General features: G+C 33.9%; 1 protein-coding gene across 5 annotated transcripts in view; it reads left to right on the forward strand.

Moving 5' to 3' along the window:
* POT1 (protection of telomeres 1) overlaps nucleotides 1-19,408 on the forward strand; it is a 114,623-nt gene that overhangs the window by 67,404 nt on the left and 27,811 nt on the right. For 4 of the 5 annotated variants that reach the window (XM_033192038.1, XM_033192040.1, XM_033192041.1 and 1 more), the window contains 4 exons: nucleotides 6,098-6,388; nucleotides 10,637-10,792; nucleotides 16,483-16,649; nucleotides 17,694-17,773. In XM_033192038.1, coding sequence (XP_033047929.1) covers nucleotides 6,098-6,388; nucleotides 10,637-10,792; nucleotides 16,483-16,649; nucleotides 17,694-17,773 — 694 coding nt within the window. The remainder of the gene's footprint in view (nucleotides 1-6,097; nucleotides 6,389-10,636; nucleotides 10,793-16,482; nucleotides 16,650-17,693; nucleotides 17,774-19,408) is intronic. The other variant, XM_033192042.1, reaches the window with a different exon arrangement.

Below are 19,408 nucleotides of genomic sequence, written 5' to 3' on the forward strand. Positions count from 1 at the left end.
ACTCCAGCCTGGGCAAAAAGAGCAAAACTCCGATTCGAAGAAAAAAAGAAAAAGAAAAAAAGAAATATTATCATAGCCATGTAATACATACTTATTTAAACGTCAAAAAATTGCTTACTTTTCAAAGTATTGTTTCCTATATACTATATTCAAAGAATGCACGCTTCCTTCATAAACGTATTTAGTTGTTGTTATTGTTTATGGAAGTTACTATTTAATAGCAAATAGATAAACATTTCATCATTCACAATATAACTATACTCATATAGCTAACACTCTAGAAACTTCCCTCATATCCCCATCCAGGGAGATCATTATTGTGTCTCCTGCTACAGGAGTAAAGAGTCTCATGACCTGTAACAGCATATAGTTACCCCTTGAACAACACAGGTTTGAACTACATAGGTACACTTATATGCAGACTTTTTTCACCAAGTATTTTGGAAAATTTTTTGGAGATTTTCAACAATTTATATACACAAACCCTTACAGACCATACATGGCTCCATTCACAGTCTAGAGAAATGTGAATGAATGTAAAGATGCAGTATTATCACTGTAGAAGATTAACTTTACTACTATAATAATTTAGCCACCTCTTTTGTAATATATTCATTTATGACTATAAATTTTTTAAGTACTGCCTTAGTTGTATCCAGCAGGTTTTAATTTGTCATAACTTCATTGCCATTCAGTTGAATATATAATTGAATTTTTATATTGATCATTGATTTCATCTCTGATCTATGGGTTTATAAATAATTTGTAAATAATCCATAAGTCAGAGAGGAAATCAATATGAAAATTCAAATAAATATTGAATCATCGAGTATATATTGAATTATTATTGAATACATTGAATTATATTGAACATATATTTATATATTGAATTTATATTTGAATTATATTCAAATAATCCAAATAATATATATATATTGAGTTATATTCAATCCAATTCCATAGGATTATTGTTTGTTTTTTATATTTATTTAAATCATTTAATAGTTACCTTTTTTTACTATTATTTATTGTGGTCAGGAAACATACTCTGAAATGTTTAGTATTTTGAAATTTGTGAATGCTTACTTTATATTCTACCATATGGTCAATATCATCTTTTATTTCTTATCTACTTATTTTATCAGCTATTGAAAACTGTGTTTTAAAGACTACTATGATAGAAGATTTGCCTGTTTCTTTTAGCGCTATCGATTTTGCTTAATAATTTAAAGCAATGTTAATGGGGTTTAAGCCTTCTTATTTAATTTTATGTTTTATATATTTTAAGGCTGCTGTATAGATTTAAGGTTACTATATTTTTCTATAAAGTTGTTTCTCTGTTTTCATGAAGTGTTCATATTTAGGGCTACTAGTGCTTCCTTACACTCTTTATGTTGACAGTTTGCTAGCTTTGTTTGAATAGCCCTGTTTTCTTTAGTTGAGCAAGGTCATTCTAAGTACAGACATCTGTTTTAGATATCAAAATTTATTTTTTCTTGTTTTTCTTATTGCGGTTTGAAGATCGTAATTCATAGCGAAAATATACATAAAACAGCCAGAATTTATTTTTTCTTGTTTTTCTTATTGCAATTTGAAGATCATAGTTCATAGCAAAAATATATATAAAACAAGAGTCAAGATCTACTCTTCTTTTTTCCAGCAAATATTTATTGGTTTTTTTTTTTTGTATAAGCTTCTATTTTAATGCAAAGAAGCAGACAATATAAAAGTAAACATATAAATCAAAGTAATTTCAAGTAGTGATAGTTGCTATAAAGAAAATAAAGCAACTGGGCGCAGTGGCTCACACCTGTAATCCCAGCACTTTGGGAGGTCTAGGCAGGAGGATCGCAAGGTCAGGAGTAAGAGACCAGCCTGGCCAGTATGGTGAAACGCTGTTTCTACTAAAAATACAAATATTAGCCGGGTGTGGTGGTGGGTGCTTGTAGTCACAGCTACTCGGGAGGCTGAGGTAGGAGAATTGCTTGAACCCGGGAGGCGGAGGTTGCAGTGAGCTGAGATTGCACCACTGCACTCCAGCCTGGCCGACAGAGTGAGACTCCATCTCTAAAATAATAAATAAATAAATAAATAAATAAATAAAGGCAAAATCATGAAAGACCTTTCTAATGAGGAGACACAAGAATTGAGACCCAAATGATGATAATGAGAAGTCCTATTGAGATTTGAGGGAAAATGTTTTCCACTAGATGGCACTATAGGTGCCAAGGCCCTATAATAGGAATGAGCATGGTATTGGAGAAACAGAAAGAAGACTAGCATGGATCCTAGTCAGCTATGGGGGAGGTGTTACGAGATGAAATTGTAGTAGGTAAGTTATTTAGATTTTACTCTAGGTATAATGAGAAGTCATTAGAGGGTTTTAAATGTGCATATGAAATGATTGGTTAAAATTTTGAAAATCACTCAGTAACACGTGGATAACAGATGGGTTGTTGAAGAACAAGCATGAAGGCAAAGATATTCTTTAGAAGACTATTTCAGTTTACAGACATGAAATGAGGATGCCTTAGACTACAGTGGTGGTAGAAATAGAAGTAGACTAATTAAGGTATATTTTGAATCTCAAGCAAAGAGGAGCTGCTCATAAATGATATGTGAAAGCTACCAACACACCTAAGCTGGAAGTTGGTTCTGTTTTACTATGATAATCAGCAGAGGCAAGCTTTGGTAAACAGTATACACTAGTGAGCATGGAATTGGTGATAACAATGATGATCACAGAACCAAGAATCAATCAGACATTGGAGTATAAAAGAGAAGCAGCATATACATCAAGTAGAATCCATTTAAAAGTGTAAAGTTAGGTAATAGATCAGTTGTAGGTAAGTATAGTTAGAATCTGCAGAGTGAACTTCTACATTATGAGAAATTAACTGGTACTTGACTAGCCCTGTTGCCACGAAGACCCATAAAACGTATGAGGCAAGTGTTTTTTAGGCATCAGACAATGGGTAGCTATGATCAGAGAGTGAAGAGAAACTTTTAAAGTGAGCCCCATGATGACCACATCCCTGCCTACAGACATTTTCTCAACCACTGCACAGGAAGCTGAAGTTCAAGCTGTGGTCCTGATATAGCTAAAGTCAAAGTTCAAGGCATCTGAAAACTGGAATTTTCACAACAAGAAACCAGAGAGGAAAGAGTTATACAGAAGGGGATGTCTAAGAGTCCACCAGGGTTGGGGTGGACTTGAATACTTGGTTGAAAGCCAGGCTGCACAGGGCAGGGTAGAACTACTTAAAGATTACAAAAGCTGCTGTGTGTTTGAACTGTGGTTGAACATGAAGCAGATACTAGAGGTCTAGTAATGGGGTGCTGGAAGTCCAAGATAGGGACAAATAACCTTATTAATACCTATTTAACACCTTGGACATTCAGCTGAGGCAGTACAAAGATTTCACCCCCCTAAAGTAGCTCACCTCACAAAGGACCACATCTTATAGTAAGGCCTATTATACACGTTTTGTCAAAGCCTAAAACAAGTTCTACGGAGAAGACTTCGCAGAGAGTTTGCAGGATGAGTCCCATCAATGTAGAAGACTTTGGGAAACATCATGGGCTTTCCACAAATCACCCTAACAAAGCATAAAAACAAGCATTCATGAGTTTAAGATGACCAGACAACAACTCAGTGGCCAGCAAGAACAAAAATCAGTGTTTGTCAGAAGAAGCCAACATAATTCAGAGTCTTTACAGTATAGCATCTATGATGTCTAGTAAAGAAAAAAGATATGCTAGACATGAAAACAAGAAAGTGTTACCCCTAGTCAAGAAAAAAGAAAGCATAGACATTCCAGACCAACTCCATGGTAGCCCAAATGTTGTCTTTATTAAACAAAATCTTTAAAGCACAGATTATACAGACTTTCAAAGAATTAAGTGGAGGTGGGAAGATCCCTTGAGCCCAGGAGGTCGTGACTGCAGTGAAATATTATTACACCACTGCATTCCAGCCTGAGTGACAGAACGAGACCCTTCTCAAAAATAAATAAATAAATAAATGAAATAATTTTAAAAAAGGAATTAAGCAAAAATACATTCAGTGAATTAGAGGAAGATGTTGAATGTGAAAAGATAAATTTCAGCAGAGAAGATTCAGGAACTGAAAAGAACAAATGAAAAGAAAAATCTACTGGATGGGCTAAGATCAGATATAAGTTAAATTGATGACAAATCATGAGAAGCTACCTAATCTGAAGAACAAGGATTAAATAAAAATTAATAGACCCTAAGGACCTATGGAACAATATCAAATGTTACATGTAATTTAGGATGCAAGAGGAGAGCGGGTGAAGGGAAATAATATATTTATAGAAATAAGGAGCAGAATTTCCCCAAATTTGAGGAAAAACAAAGACTTAAATGTACTTTATGCAGGGTATGCACAAAGAAAAGCACATCCAAACAAAAGATAGTGAAACAATTGAAAAAGAGAAAAATCTTGAAATCAACTGATAAATGAAGCATTGTCGGAGGACAATGATACCAGTCATCTTTCACTTTTTACTAGAGACAATGACACCCAGAGAACAAAGAAATAATTTGTACATGGTGATAGAAAAAAATTGGTTCACACAGAATTTTATATCCAGCAAATACATTCTTCAGGAATGAGAGTGAAATAAACATTTTATATAAAGGAAAAATGAGATAGTCCATGGCCAGCATATCTGCATAGCATTAATGCAAAAGAATGATATTCAGGCCAAAGAGGAATGCTAGCAACTAGAAGCTGGATAGTTAAGAAGTGACAAAAATACAAAAAATGAAGGAAAAAAATAGTAAATATGTAAACACAATGTTTTTATTTCTTTCCATAATTTAATTACAAGAGAAATGCCTATTTAAAGCAAAACCAGTAATATTACATGATGGAGATTATAAAATATGTAGAAAAAATACTACAACAGTAACACAAAGGATGGGTGGGATGAGTGAATGGAATTCTACCAGTGAAAAGTTATATTTGTGAAGTAGAATGCATAAAATAGGAAGTGGCAAGTATGAAATGGAAACTATAAAGTACATAGTAGAACAATATTGATTTCCAAGTAGACATTGAAAAGTTAAAGATTTATTCATAGCCAAGAAGAAGGAAGTGGAGCACTAATAAGAATTCCAAAAGGAAAACAAGAAAGGAACAATAGAAAAAAAAAAAAGTTTTAAAAAAGCAAAGAAGTTAAAAAGCAAGAAGCATGGAAAAAAAGGAAAACTAGATAGTAGACTCAAATATGGCCACGTTAATAACTGCCTTTCTGTGAATGGACTAATTTCCATTTGCAAGGGAAAGATGGATTGAACAAAAAAAAATCAGGAACCAAATATATGCTACCTACAAGAAGTGCACTTTAAATATGAAGACCTAAACAAGTTAGAACTAAAGCTGTAAAAAAAAAATGTACTAAGTAAACATAAGGGAAATGAAGTAACTGTATTACTATGAGAGAGTTTTGAAAGGAGCTTTTCATAAAGACAAAGGGGTCTCTTCATGAAGATATAGCAATATAAATATATGTGCCTCTGATAACAGCCCCCAAATTCAGAAAACAAAAGAGCTTATGGCATATCTCAGTGCTCTCAGTCACTCTGATTAAACCCTAGCCTGAGCTTCATTTTATTCACTTTATATTCTCATATTTCAAGTGTTCTAGTCTTTTCTGTAATACTCATAAGTCACTGTCATTTATGATCCTTTTTCTTTGTATAAATTACACCTTAATAAAAAAAACTAATAAATAAAATGTAACACTGCAAGCTTGATAGGATTAGGGAGACCACCATCTAGCTCTTTAAAAAATATAAGTGAATTTTTCATGGAGGTTCACAGTGTCCATGATACTTATGTATCTTAGTGTAGCACCAGCACGTGAGAGTAGAATTTCATATGCTAATTAAATGAAAAATAGTTTTTAAAAAATGCCCTCTCTTAATTATGCTGGCAAAATTGATAATCTTTCCAATTTCTTCAGTTCGTAGATTCTGCATCAGTAAGCTATTTTATTTGTATCTCTTTTCTACTTTGCCCTACTTTCTTTTCTACTTCGCCCTACTTTGCCCTACTTTCTTACTCTAGATTCAAGTATATAAAAAGGAGACTCAGGGTATCACCAGCTCTGGCTTTGCATCTTTGACGTTTGAGGGAACTTTGGGAGCCCCTATCATACCTCGCACTTCAAGCAAGTATTTTAACTTCACTACTGAGGACCACAAAATGGTAGAAACCTTACGTGTTTGGGCATCTACTCATATGTCACCATCTTGGACATTACTAAAATTGTGTGATGTGCAGCCGATGCAGTATTTTGACCTGACTTGTCAGCTCTTGGGCAAAGCAGAAGTGGACGGAGCATCATTTCTTCTAAAGGTACATATTTTTTAATACTGGGAATTATAAGTTAGCACCACTTACATGTCTGTAAAGAGCTTATGTTTCAGCTTTCTGATGAGACAAATATGCATACTGTATATTATATTAGAAACTTAAATTTTAACTGTTTTTGATGAGCTTTGATATTCATGCAGCTCTACTCTTGTACCTCTCTAAAATTTAAACTTTCCTTCCTGTTTTACACTTTCCTTCCAGTGTTATGAGATCTACATGTTAAATATAGTATGACTTATGCATTTTTTTATTTTAGTAGTAATAATATGTAGACTTGTTTTCTATTATTTCGTAGTTTGTAGTCCTATACATGAATATTTCTGTTTCCCTGTCAAGGTCACCTTCCCTCTCATTTATTTACTTCTTTGTCCCATTGATGTTGGGTTCTCTTCTTGTGTCTTTCACTGCCTACTTCATAGTCATACTGTGGATAGTTTTGAAGCATTTTGTATTACTGTGTTTTGCTTTTAAATCAGCAAGATAAAGTAACTTAAGACCCATCAAATCTCTGTTTACACCTATCCCAGTTTAGAGAATAACTTCTGGAGAAGCTGAATGTCTGTTTTTCTTGCCTGGACATCCTATGGAGGATACATTTAAACAAATGCCTCTTCAGGCCTGCTCCTATGGTTATTTCTCTATACTCTTTTTGGAATAATAGGGCAAGAAATGGAGTGCAGTGGCACTTGGACAAGTCTTGGGGTTTAGCATTATCATTTATACCTTGCCCATATTAAAGAACAGAGAAGTTAGCAATCATTGAATAAAATACAAAGTTCTAGCAGTTGAAAATAACACATTCATATACACATGGAATACTATGAGAAAGTTGTAAATATATGCCATACAGAAAGTTAAATAAGTCAAATATGATAAAGCTGAAACAAAAGCAATATAAAATCAAACAAAGTTAGAATGAATCTTAGGTCAGCCAGTCATACTCTCTGGCAAAAGTGACGTTCTTAACAAATGAGCATTTGCTACAACTGAACACTTCCTATGACAAGGACTCTACTACTGTGCAGTGAGGAATATTCTATCTTTTGACTGTGTTTTTAGAAAATTCTTAAATTCTAAGATAAAATGTGCCAAATTTTAGCTGAAATAGTTGAGTCAACATTTTCTCTCTACAGAAACAAAACATATACCTGCATCCCATTGTAATAGATAACTTTTTTGGACAAGTGAAAACAACTGTCATGTAAGTGTTAGTTTAAAATATAACACTGAAAAGTCAGTAAAGAGCCCAAGAGCCCATATACCCAAGACAATCCTAAGCAAAAAGAACAAAGCTAGAGGCATCACGCTGCCTGGCTTCAACCTATACTACAAGGCTACAGTAACCAAAAAAGCATTGTACTGCTACCAAAACAGATATATAGACCAATGGAACACAACAGAGGCCTCAGAAATAACGTCACGCATCATCTACAATCATCTGATCTTTGACAAACCTGACAAAAGCAATGGGGAAAGGATTCCCTATTTAATAAAATGGTGTTGGGAAAACTGGCTAGCCATATGCAGAAAACTGAAACTGGACCCCTTCATTACACCTTATACAAAAATTAACTCACGATGGGTTAAAGACTTAAACATAAGCCCTAAAACCATAAAAACCCTAGAAGAAAACCTAGGCAATACCATTCAGGACATAGGCATGGGCAAAGACTTCATGACTAAAACACCAAAAGCAATGACAACAAAAGCCAAAATTGACAAATGGATCTAGTTAAATTAAAGAGCTTCTGCACAGCAAAAGAAACCATCATCAGAGTGAATAGGCAAGCTACAGAATGGGAGAACATTTTTGCAATCTGTCCATCTTTCAAAGGGCTAATATCCAGAATCTACAAGGAGCTTAAACTAATTTACAAGAAAAAAAAACCCCATTAAAATGTAGGTGAAGGATATGAACAGACACTCCTCAAAAGAAGACCTTTGTGCAACTAACAGACATATGAAAAAAAGTTTATAATCACTGGTCATTACAGAAATGCAAATCAAAATCACAATGAGATACCACCTCACACCAGTTAGAATGGCAATCATTAAAAAGTCAGGAAACAACAGGTGCTGGAGAGGATGTGGAGAAATGGGAACGCTTTTACACTGTTGGTGGGAGTGTAAATTAGTTCAACCATTGTGGAAGATAGTGTGGCAGTTCCTCAAGGATCTAGAACCAGAAATACCATTTGACACTGCAATCCCATTACTGGGTATATACCCAAAGGATTATAAATCATTCTGCTATAAAGCCACATGCACATTGTATGTTTATTGCAGCACTATTCACAGTAGCAAAGATTTGGAACCAACCCAAATGCCCATGAATGATAGACTGGATTAAGAAAATGTGTCACATATACACCATGAAATACTATGCAGCCAAAAAAAGGATCAGTTCGTATCCTTTGCAGGGACATGGATGAAGCTAGAAACCATCATTCTCAGCCAACTAACACAAAAACGGAAAACCAAACACCGCATGTTCTCACTCATAACTGGGAGTTGAACGATGAGAACACATGGAGACAGGGAGGGGAACATCACACACCAGGGCCTGTTGCGGGGTAGGGGGCTAGGGGAGAGATAGCATTAGGAGAAATACCTATTGTAGATGATGGGTTTATGGGTGCAGCAAGCCACCATGGCCCATGTATACCTATGTAACAAACCTGCACATTCTGTATATGTATCCCAAAACTTAAAGTGTAATTTAAAAAATGAATTGGTAAAAACCTTTCTTATGACAATTTAAAAGTAAACCTCAAAAGTATTTTTGTACCCTTCAACTCAGCAATTTTATTTTCATTATCTTAAGGAAATAGTTTAAAATATTTATAAAGGTGCACTTAAAAGGTTATATTTATCTTTCTTTACAGTATAAAAAATGAGAATACAGTAGAAAAATTAGAAAAAGCCCCAATACTAACAATAGAAAATTGTGTACACTATTTATGTAGGATGACCATAAAATAACATTGTAAATGTCACCATAAAATACTTTGTAACCATAAAATGACATTATAGACATGTACTTGTTGAGATAGAATTTCATGATAGTCTATTTAGTGATTACTGTAGTTTCATTTACACACTAAAAATGTATATGTACATAGAAAAATATATTGGGAGGCCTATAAAGCAACATTTTACTGTTTTCATCTCTGGGAAATAGAATTATGAGTGATTTTTTTTCCATACATTGATTTTCTTATGTATCAGAAATAATTTTTAAATTTTAGTTTTTCAAAACAGAGGAGCTAGACATTACTCGAAATAATGTCTGGTTACATACGAAATAGTATAATCATTTTCCATCTCAACCTGGGCACAATATTAATGTTGGTACCTTTTTTACTAACCACAGTACATTCATGTTAATTTTTCAGCAGCCATGGTACACCAATCATTTACATTAAATATAATTCAATAAATGTGTTGATCTGGCATCATTCCACATTTTTCTCTATTCTGTTAATATTATATAAATTGTTTTTCTGAGCAGTACTCTCAAATTGAATTTTCTCTAAGTGTATATATTCTATTTGTTTTAATATCTGCAGTATTGGTGCAGCCTTATCTTTTGTGTTTTGTTTTATGTTTTTTTTTTTAAATAAATAACCAGGCATCATTTATAGCCAGAGCTGGTAGGTAGTTTGTATGTCTCATCTGTAATATGGTTTGGAGAACAAAAAGCATAATGTGAACCAGAAAATTATCATATAAAGGAAATTATTCAAATTTACAACATTTACTTCTTTGTATGGAAACATCAGAATAATGCTTTACAACTAATTTAAAAATGAGACTGAATCTCATAGAAATAATTTGATTAATGTCAAAGAAATGTATTACTTTTATAATTTTTAGAACATTCGTAATTTTACAAGTTGTATTTATATGCAAAAATGTTTTAATACATATGAGTGTTTTTCAAGACCATTTTGGTTTGTTTTTATTGTATAAAAACACTTGACTCAGGAATATTTAGTCTAGGCTTATGGCAGTGTGACTCTTTCTTCTTTACATTCTTCTACATTTTCCACATTACCCATATTTCATATGTAGTTCTTTTACAGTCAGAAAATAATGTCATATTTAAAATAGTGCCAATATTCAGAGGCATACGTTTAATTACTTTTAAGTACTATTACCAGGCAAAAACTTTTTAGCACAAGCATTTTTTCGAAAGGATCATGAAACTACTCTACTCTCTTATGGCAGGTATGGGATGGCACCAGGACGCCATTTCCATCTTGGAGAGTCTTAATACAAGACCTTGTTCTTGAAGGTGATTTAAGTCACATCCATCGGCTACAAAATTTGACAATAGACATTTTAGTCTACGATAACCATGTTCATGTGGCAAGATCTCTGAAGGTGATGTTGAGTAGGAAAATATTTTATGTTTTTATAAATTATAGTGATTTTTGCTCATGTAAATTTTTTATATATGGTTACATGTATAGGTGATACAGTCTAGAAATTATATTTATTTCTTTGATTTTTAAGTTGTAAAATGTATGTTACAATAAATTATTAAAAGATAAATTTAATGCATTAGAGCAATTTTTAAAATAATCTTTCTTAAGTATCTTAAAGGTATACATAATTTTACTGTGAAAATAGTACAGAAAAATTTTGTCATGTGAGATAATACTGCTTTAGAATGACAAATGCTATATAAAATATTGCTAACTTAAAGACTAAGCTTGATAAACTGGTTTGATAGAATGTAGCTGATAACTTTTTGTTCATTAGTTTAACAAATTGTTCAATTACCTCTAATGTATATTGTAAATTGGGAATGTGTGTATAGTGTGTAATTTATGGAATTTGCATGCTTTCTTTTGAAATACATTAAGGTGCACAGTTTAGATATGGCAGTACTTAACTATTAAAAATTGTAGGAATTTTTTTTTTCTCTATTGTATCTTTTATTTGAAAGTACTTTTGTAGTAAAGAATGGTATGATAAATAATAATACAGTAATAAGAGTAACCTTTTCTAGGCATTTCATATGCATTTGGTACTCTCTGATAAGATAGGTGATGATAGTCATCTCATTCTACAAATGTGAAATGAGGCACTCAGAGGTTGAATCAGTGGTTCAAGATTCCACAGCTAGTTGGATTGAAGCAGGGTATTTCCCTGACCCCTTCACAGGCAGGAACTGGAGTGCATGGGTGCTGGAACTAGCCAGCCACTTCAGTGCTGGCAGGGGAGAGCTCCACTCACTGAGACCACAGGAGTGGGAGCATACAGGTGAGCAGGTGCAGGAGCCAGGGCAAGGGCTTTTGGGCACGGGCAGAAGCAAACTCTGTACTGGCCCTACAGCAGCATCTGAGAGGGTGCCGGTGACCCCTGAAGCCCCAGAGGTAGTGTTACAGTACTGTTTTACCTCTGCTGTCCATGGACAGCTGACGTGTTAACAACTCAGTGGAGGGTAACTGTGACTGCCTTTCGCACCACACTTGTGGCACCCGAGCTCTTGTCTAGCATCCAGGAGGAATGAGGTCTCAAGAATAAATTGAAGATGGTAAATGCAGGGGATTTTATTACTGGTGAAAGTGGCTCAGTGGAAAGGGGAGGTGAAAAGGGGATGGAGCAGGAAGGTAGTCTTACCCTGAAGTCTAGCCCTCTAGGGCCAGATTCTTCTCCCAGGTTACACCATCAGGCTGTCCCTCTGAAGTCATGCTGCTTCTCTCTGACATCCAGCCATAGTCTCTGATGGCCAGCTGCCTCTCTTCCCTCTGCTGGCTGAGCCTGGGGTTTTTATGGGCACAGGATGGCAGGTGGGGTGGGCCATGGGTAGTTTTGGAAAAGGCAGCATTTGAGCAGGAAAACAGGGATGTAAGTTCTCACTTTGGGCTGTGGTATCAGGCTTTTCAGCTTGAGAGCAGGGTCCTTGCTGGGGATCTGCCCTCTTCTACCTAGAATTTCCCTGCCTCCTTCCCTATCTGGATGAAGCCAGTGTTTGAATCCACAATGTCTCTGCAGAGCTAATCCTTTAAAGCATTAAATGGAAGGGATCTACATCACAAATATCTTCTAGTCTACTTATAGGAAGTTAAAAGAAGAGTGAAGACCTGAATTTCAGTGCCCAATTTCCCTTTATAAATGAGTGGCCATGGAGTAGCAAATATGTCCATTCTACATTGTATTACAAATAAGCTCACCATCAACACTGTTCTGGGTTACAGAAAAAAACAAAACAAAACAAGTTTACCCAACTCAAATCAATAAATTAGATTAAATCCAGGATCCAGGAAAATAGTGACTGTATTTTGTCCTCTGTAAGTGTGTATATATACATGCACATACCTCTGTGACATATCAGAAAACACTGACTGTTGAGGATATATTTTTGACGTTATTTCCCTGAAAGATATTATCTACATTGATTAGTTTATTTCAAAATTAAATATAATGATAAGTTCAGTTCTGGAGGTTTTTTCATATAGTTCTTTCATAAACAAAATGAATTTACATGTTAGATTCACCTTAGTTCCACACTCTACATACTTTCCTTTGCCATTTAATTCTCTTCTCTTTCCCTATACTGCTTCCAAACATAAGTCTTCCAACACAGGTCTTTCTGTTTCTGCTTTTCCTGCTTTTCCTGTCTTAGTTCTGAACAGCACCTATCACAGTGTTTTCCCTGTAGTGAGGATGAAGTAAGTAAGAGCTGCTGCTGAATGAATGAATCTGTGAATGCTGTGGATTTTTTTTCAGATTCTTTTTTCCTTTTTTATGGTCTGCTTTATTTTGCCCACTAGAGGGTGATATGAGCACACATAATTAAGAAAATATATGGCACTGTGTTTTCTGTAAAGATATCATGGCATTATATTACTTGTCTGCAATGCAATATAAAAATGAAAATGATTTTTCTCTGTGTACATAACTTTAGATTTTTATTTAATACACATTGACATCACATTTATTTGTTTTCTGACAACCTCTGTAACATTTCTTCTTGATTTAGGAACTCTTCACTCACATGACATTGATATAAATGAATTCTTCTTGGTACTTTCAAGACAACTGTTTAAAATTACATTTTTATATAAAAATACCTGGAACCAGTGCGAAAGACTTTTGTTGTATAGGAGCAGGAAAAAAATGTGTTTCTATTTTAATAAAGAGGACAGTATAATGCAATTATAGGATATAATACAATCAACATCTACAAGCAATACATTTTAGTACCTGAATTGCCCTTAACTATTTTCTGAATCTCGCTTTTTGTTATGTCATTCCCTTAAACATTTTACACGGATCGAGTCACGTAAACTGAGATTTCAAATATTTTGTCTAGAAACTAAAGCTTTACTTTCTAAATCCCTACTCTTAACCAGAGACAATTGTTACTTATGAAATATACATTGTCATAATTATGTTTTGGCCTTCAGTAGTTCAACAACTGTGATTTGATTGGCTATTTTGAGACATATTCAGGGAATTAAAAATAATAAACCTAAAGAGAAATTCTTGATGGTTTATGAGGACTCGGTTGATTATTTCTAAAGGGATAGTCTCTTCTTACTAGCCATATTTACTTTACTTTTTTTTTTTTTTTACTGTTTCTGTATTTAAATAGACATCTATCATCATTTTTTAAACTATATTTTAATAATTTTTTGGTTGATGTTTCATTTGTATTTTTGGAATCTTAATACTGAGAAGATTAACCAACACTTGTTTTTTATAATAGAGCATCTGGCACATTTCGTAGTATTTTTAGTCAAGCTTTTAAAAAAATACAATACTGCCTCCATAAGGAATTTTTGATAATAACAACTTATCTTTATGTGAATAACTTGTATCTTGGCCTCAGAATTTTGTTATATTAAAAAATACTGTAGTAGACAAGATAGTATAATAAACACCCGTGTGTTCACCTTATTTTTAAATGTTTTGCCACATTTATTTCAGACACTTTTAAGTTTTAGGAAATAAAACTCGATGCCTCAAACCTTTGAGCCCCTGCCTGCTCTCGTTTTTTTTTTTTTTTGCTCCCCAAGTCCCTCTCTATGTCTCCATATGTAGGTTTGTATGTACACCTATGTTTGTTACCCTTTTTCTTTATGTATTTTTGATAGGGTAAGGCCACCCCTCTCATATTCTTTAAAATTAATTTGACTAGTCTCTTTTATATACATTTTTGGAATAGCTTTTCAGATTCCACGAAAGCTTCTGGGAATTTTGATTGAATTGCATAGAATTTAATATTTAATTTGGAGGAAATTATCATTTTTGTAGTATCAAAGTTTTTTGTATATGAATGTCTTTCTCCACATGTTTAGGCCTTCTTTCAAATCCTTTGTAGATCATACATACACGTGCTATACTAATATATTTATATATGCATATATACACACACTTATTTTAAAAGAATCACAAAATAAGTCAAAAAGAATGAGATGAAACTAGAAATTTTTATGTTTTTTCCAATATCTCACTTTGAAGACTATGAGGAAAATTAGTTTTTTCTTTTTGTGCTTTTCTTCTTTAACTTTCTTTATACTACTCCCTGGCTGTGATACAGATGTCAGCGAAAGAGGTCAAAGAAAAGGCTTGTATCTTATCTGCTCCTCATAAAACCCATGATTGGATGGGAAAAAAGATCCTTAGGAATGAAGGAGTAGCACCTGGGAGAGTGGGTTTTCTCCTTACTTCCTTTGCTGATATCCTCCATCAGAAATAAAGAGTAATGAGGGGAAATAAAATTAAGAGAAGCTACAATAAGCAGAATTGATTTGCTACTCATCTTTTTTTTTTTTTTTTTTTTTTTAATGTTTCCCTTTATGGGATTGAACCTCCATGATCTAAAAGTCCAGAATTCTAAATGCAAACCTTTTTGACTGCCAGTATAAGATAGTGACCCCTTTGCTTTCCGATTATTCAGTGTACAAAAACTTTGTGCCATGCACAAAATAGTTGAAGATATTATAGAAAATTGCCTTCAGGTTATGTGTGTGACATATATGTGAAACATAAATGAATTTCATGTTTAGACTTGGATCTCATCCCTAAGATGCCTCATTATGTGTATGCAAATATTCCAAAATCCATAAACATCTGAAATCTGAAACACTTCTGGTTTCAAGTATTTCAGATAAAGAATATTTAACCTATATTGCTTTTTTTTTGTTATTTAAGATGTCTGTTATTCAATCCTGAACTTATGGGGGGAAAAAAAAGTGGTATCCCTGTAGTCACCCAGTAGTCAGGAGTGCTATTTTTATACAAATGAATTAAATTTCCTTGTTTATAACTCCTTTTGCTTCTAAATCTTTCTTCATAAATATAAATGTGATTTAGGTTATGTAGCTTCTTTTAGGTAGCTAAATATCTTTGAATAGCATTCTGCATCTCTCTCATTTGACATCTCCATTAAAAGAAAAATCTCAGTGGTCTATAATTAAAGACATTTGTAGACTAAGTTTAGCAAAACATCTGAGATTAACTATGGAACATTTATTTCAAAACTCTGATAACTCATGTTTGAACTCACAGAGTGTTTCACACTGTGGTGGTACAGGGACAATGCAAAAGTTTTCTTTCCATAGAACTTGTAAGGTGGAAGATGTTTATTATTTTTTGATAGTATCACATTTAAAATTTCTTCTTAGTATTCTCATAATGACAATATCTTAGGGATCATATTTAATTAAGCCTTAAACTGGTTAAAGCAAGGCATTTTCAGAAACCTTAGTCAAATAGAGGGCTTGAATTGCATTTAGGTAATGGGTTTCTTAACCATTATATTTTATTGATGCTAAGACAGTTTTTTTTTCACATTTTAATATGTCTGAAATGAAAATATCTCTTACAGTTGAATGTGTGTGTATATGTATGTGTGTGCATACATGCGTAGGCATGCACATGTCTATATATTTAGTTTTGATACAGTTTCCATGCAGCTGTTACTCAACCATACTCGTATAGCATACTTTGCAGATACTTGAGTATATTTCCTGATTGGTCAGTGCCCTCATTGCCCCATATTGGTTATTAAAGTTTTATTTTCCCCACTTTCTAAATAACAAATGATCTATTTTTAGGTTGGAAGCTTTCTTAGAATCTATAGCCTTCATACCAAACTTCAATCAATGAATTCAGAGAATCAGACAATGTTAAGTTTAGAGTTTCATCTTCATGGAGGTACCAGTTACGGTCGGGGAATCAGGGTCTTGCCAGAAAGTAACTCTGATGTGGATCAACTGAAAAAGTAAGCTTTTAATTTTTAGAAAATGTAAATAAGGTATTGATAAAGCCGATTTCTAAGATAATATTGTTTCTGGGGTTTCTTATAGGTTCCCTAGCCTTTTGTGCCGTTCGCCATGTTTTTAAACAGATGAGCCGAATGAAACAAATCAAGTGATTACAGGCTCATATAGCTAAGTAGTAGCAGAGCCAGGGTTATAGCTGAAGTTTTCCAACTGTTAGAATCTGGCTTTTACACTCTTGCTTCTTTTCTATCATTTACTACACTCTGCAAGTACAGCAACATACAGTGGAAACTAGACCTTAGCTAAAGTTTAGAAAATTTGATACATATCTAAGATTCCAAAAATATTTAATTCTTTCATGAAAAAATATATTTCTGAAGTGCCACTGATTAAATAGATAACACATGTTTTGGTGTATCACTCCCTTTTAAACTTTCTAAAAACATTTTTAAAACTTTTACATGTGCCAGAAAGTCAATAGTATCTTAAACCTGCTACATATTTAGATCTCTTTTTCCCAAGGTATTCCTAGTGAGTACTGTGTGCAGAAGCATTTTGGTCAATATTCTAGAAATTTAAAAAATCTTCATATCTTCAAAGAGAAAACATACTGTTCAGTAAATTTAAATAAATTTTGTCTAAATTTTAATTCATTGAAATCAGTGTGACTTTAAATTAGCTTCTGTTTTATTACTTTTATATCAGTTTCACTGATTTTAATATCATTGCCATATATGGTATTTAGCTTCTTGAATCTCGAGTTAGATTGTTCTGACCCAGAATGCCATCCGTTAAATTCCCAGTTTATTTTTGTTTGTATTATTTCGTCATTGCCCTGTTTCACTTGTATCTTTCTAAACTCAGCTTTTTAATTTGAACCCTCAGAAAATCTGATGAAAGCAACAGATCCTTTACTGGAGAATGTTTATACACACAAAATTTTATATATAATTTCAATGAATTTCTGGAGTTTGTGAGTACAGCTAAATTTACTATATTGACTTTGTTTTATGCAATTTGAAATTGTATTCTTTCAATTATAGGGATTTAGAATCTGCAAATTTGACAGCCAATCAGCATTCAGATGTTATCTGTCAATCAGAACCTGATGACAGCTTTCCAAGTAAGGACAACTTTTAACATTGACAGTTTAGTTCTTGCTAAATAAAATAGCTTTATCAACATAATTATTTTTAATGTCTTTTCTTTGTCTCTCTTATTAAAACTTTCGTGTAGTAAAGGAACATACTAAAATCTTTATCTGTGTCCTATACCAAAAAGTAAACATGGTTTCTTCCTAAATTATGTAATTACATTTTCAAATTGGGTGGTAGTGATTACTTGATTATGATTATACATGACATGTGTTTGTATTCACAAGAAAATCTGTATTGATTTCATAGACAACTATTTTGCTTGTCAGTTTTTAAGGGAACAAAGATTGTTTTTGCCACTTATTTCACATAGCCTAAATACTTTTTGCTCATACATATGTTAGATGTATACATAGTTTCTAGTCTTTATTGAATTAAGCAGGTATCTAAATACAAAATATTAACAAACAGTGGAATATGTCCTTCTAATATTGTCTACTTGAATAGATGACTAGTCAAATCTGAACTTGAAAGCTTTCAGTGTGCATTGTTTTTTCCTTTACCACTTTGTCTTAATTTCTGGGTTTTTGTTTGTTTAAGAAACATTGTCTTGCTCTGGCGACCACGCTGGAATGCAGTAGCAGGATCATAGCTCACTGCAGCTTCAAACTCCTGGGCTCAAGTGATATCCTCCTGCCTCAGCCTCCTGAGTAGCAAGGACTTGTAGTCCTGCACATGCCAACACGCCTGGCTTTTTTTACTCTTTTAATTTTTTATTTTTGGTAGCAACAGGATCTCACTATATATTGTGCAGGCTTGTCTCAACCTCCTGGTCTCCTGGTCTCAAGCAGTCCTCCTGCCTTAGCCTCCCAAAATTCTGGAATTACAGGTGTGAGCCACCACGCCTGGCCTGTCTGAATTTCTACATCTGCATTTTGGGACCTGGAATCTAGGTCACGTTTCTTTGTTTTTGTTTTGTTTTATTTTCCACCTAACTCCTACCCTGCTGTGATCCAAAGAATCATTTTATGAGATTTATTCTCTTTCCATCCCAATAATGATAAGCATGAAAATTAACATACATTTCTTGGTAGGCATGTAAGTGCCTGCAGGCATTATTATTTAATTCTTTTGTTTGTTTGTTTGTTTGTTTGTTGAGATGGAGTTTTGCTCTGTCACCCAGGCTGGAGTGAGGTGGCTCGATCTCTGCTCACTGCAAGCTCCGCCTCCTGGATTCACGCCATTTTCCTGCCTCAGCCTCCCGAGTAGAAGCTGGGACTACAGGCACCTGCCACCACACCCAGCTAATTTTTTTTTTTATTTTTAGTAGAGACGGGGTTTCACCATGTTAGCCAGGATGGTCTCGATCTCCTGACCTCGTGATCCACCTGCCTTGTCTTCCCAAAGTGCTGGGATTACAAGCGTGGGCCACTGCACCCGGCCGCATTATTATTTAATTCTAACAGCACTCCTATGAGATGAATTATTCTGTCTCCTTTTAACAATGGGAAACTGAGGCTTTGATGGATGGATATCATATAGTTTGTCCACAGTTAGTTAGCTGTTAACTGATGACAAAGCAAGACAAATTCAAATGCAGGCCTTTTGATTTTTTTGTATATACTTTACATATATTTTCTTCATTCTCTCTGTTTTAAAATTCT

Source organism: Trachypithecus francoisi, unplaced genomic scaffold (genome assembly GCF_009764315.1).
Source record: "Trachypithecus francoisi isolate TF-2019V2 unplaced genomic scaffold, Tfra_2.0 Lachesis_group4, whole genome shotgun sequence".
NCBI classification, from domain to species: domain Eukaryota; kingdom Metazoa; phylum Chordata; class Mammalia; order Primates; family Cercopithecidae; genus Trachypithecus; species Trachypithecus francoisi.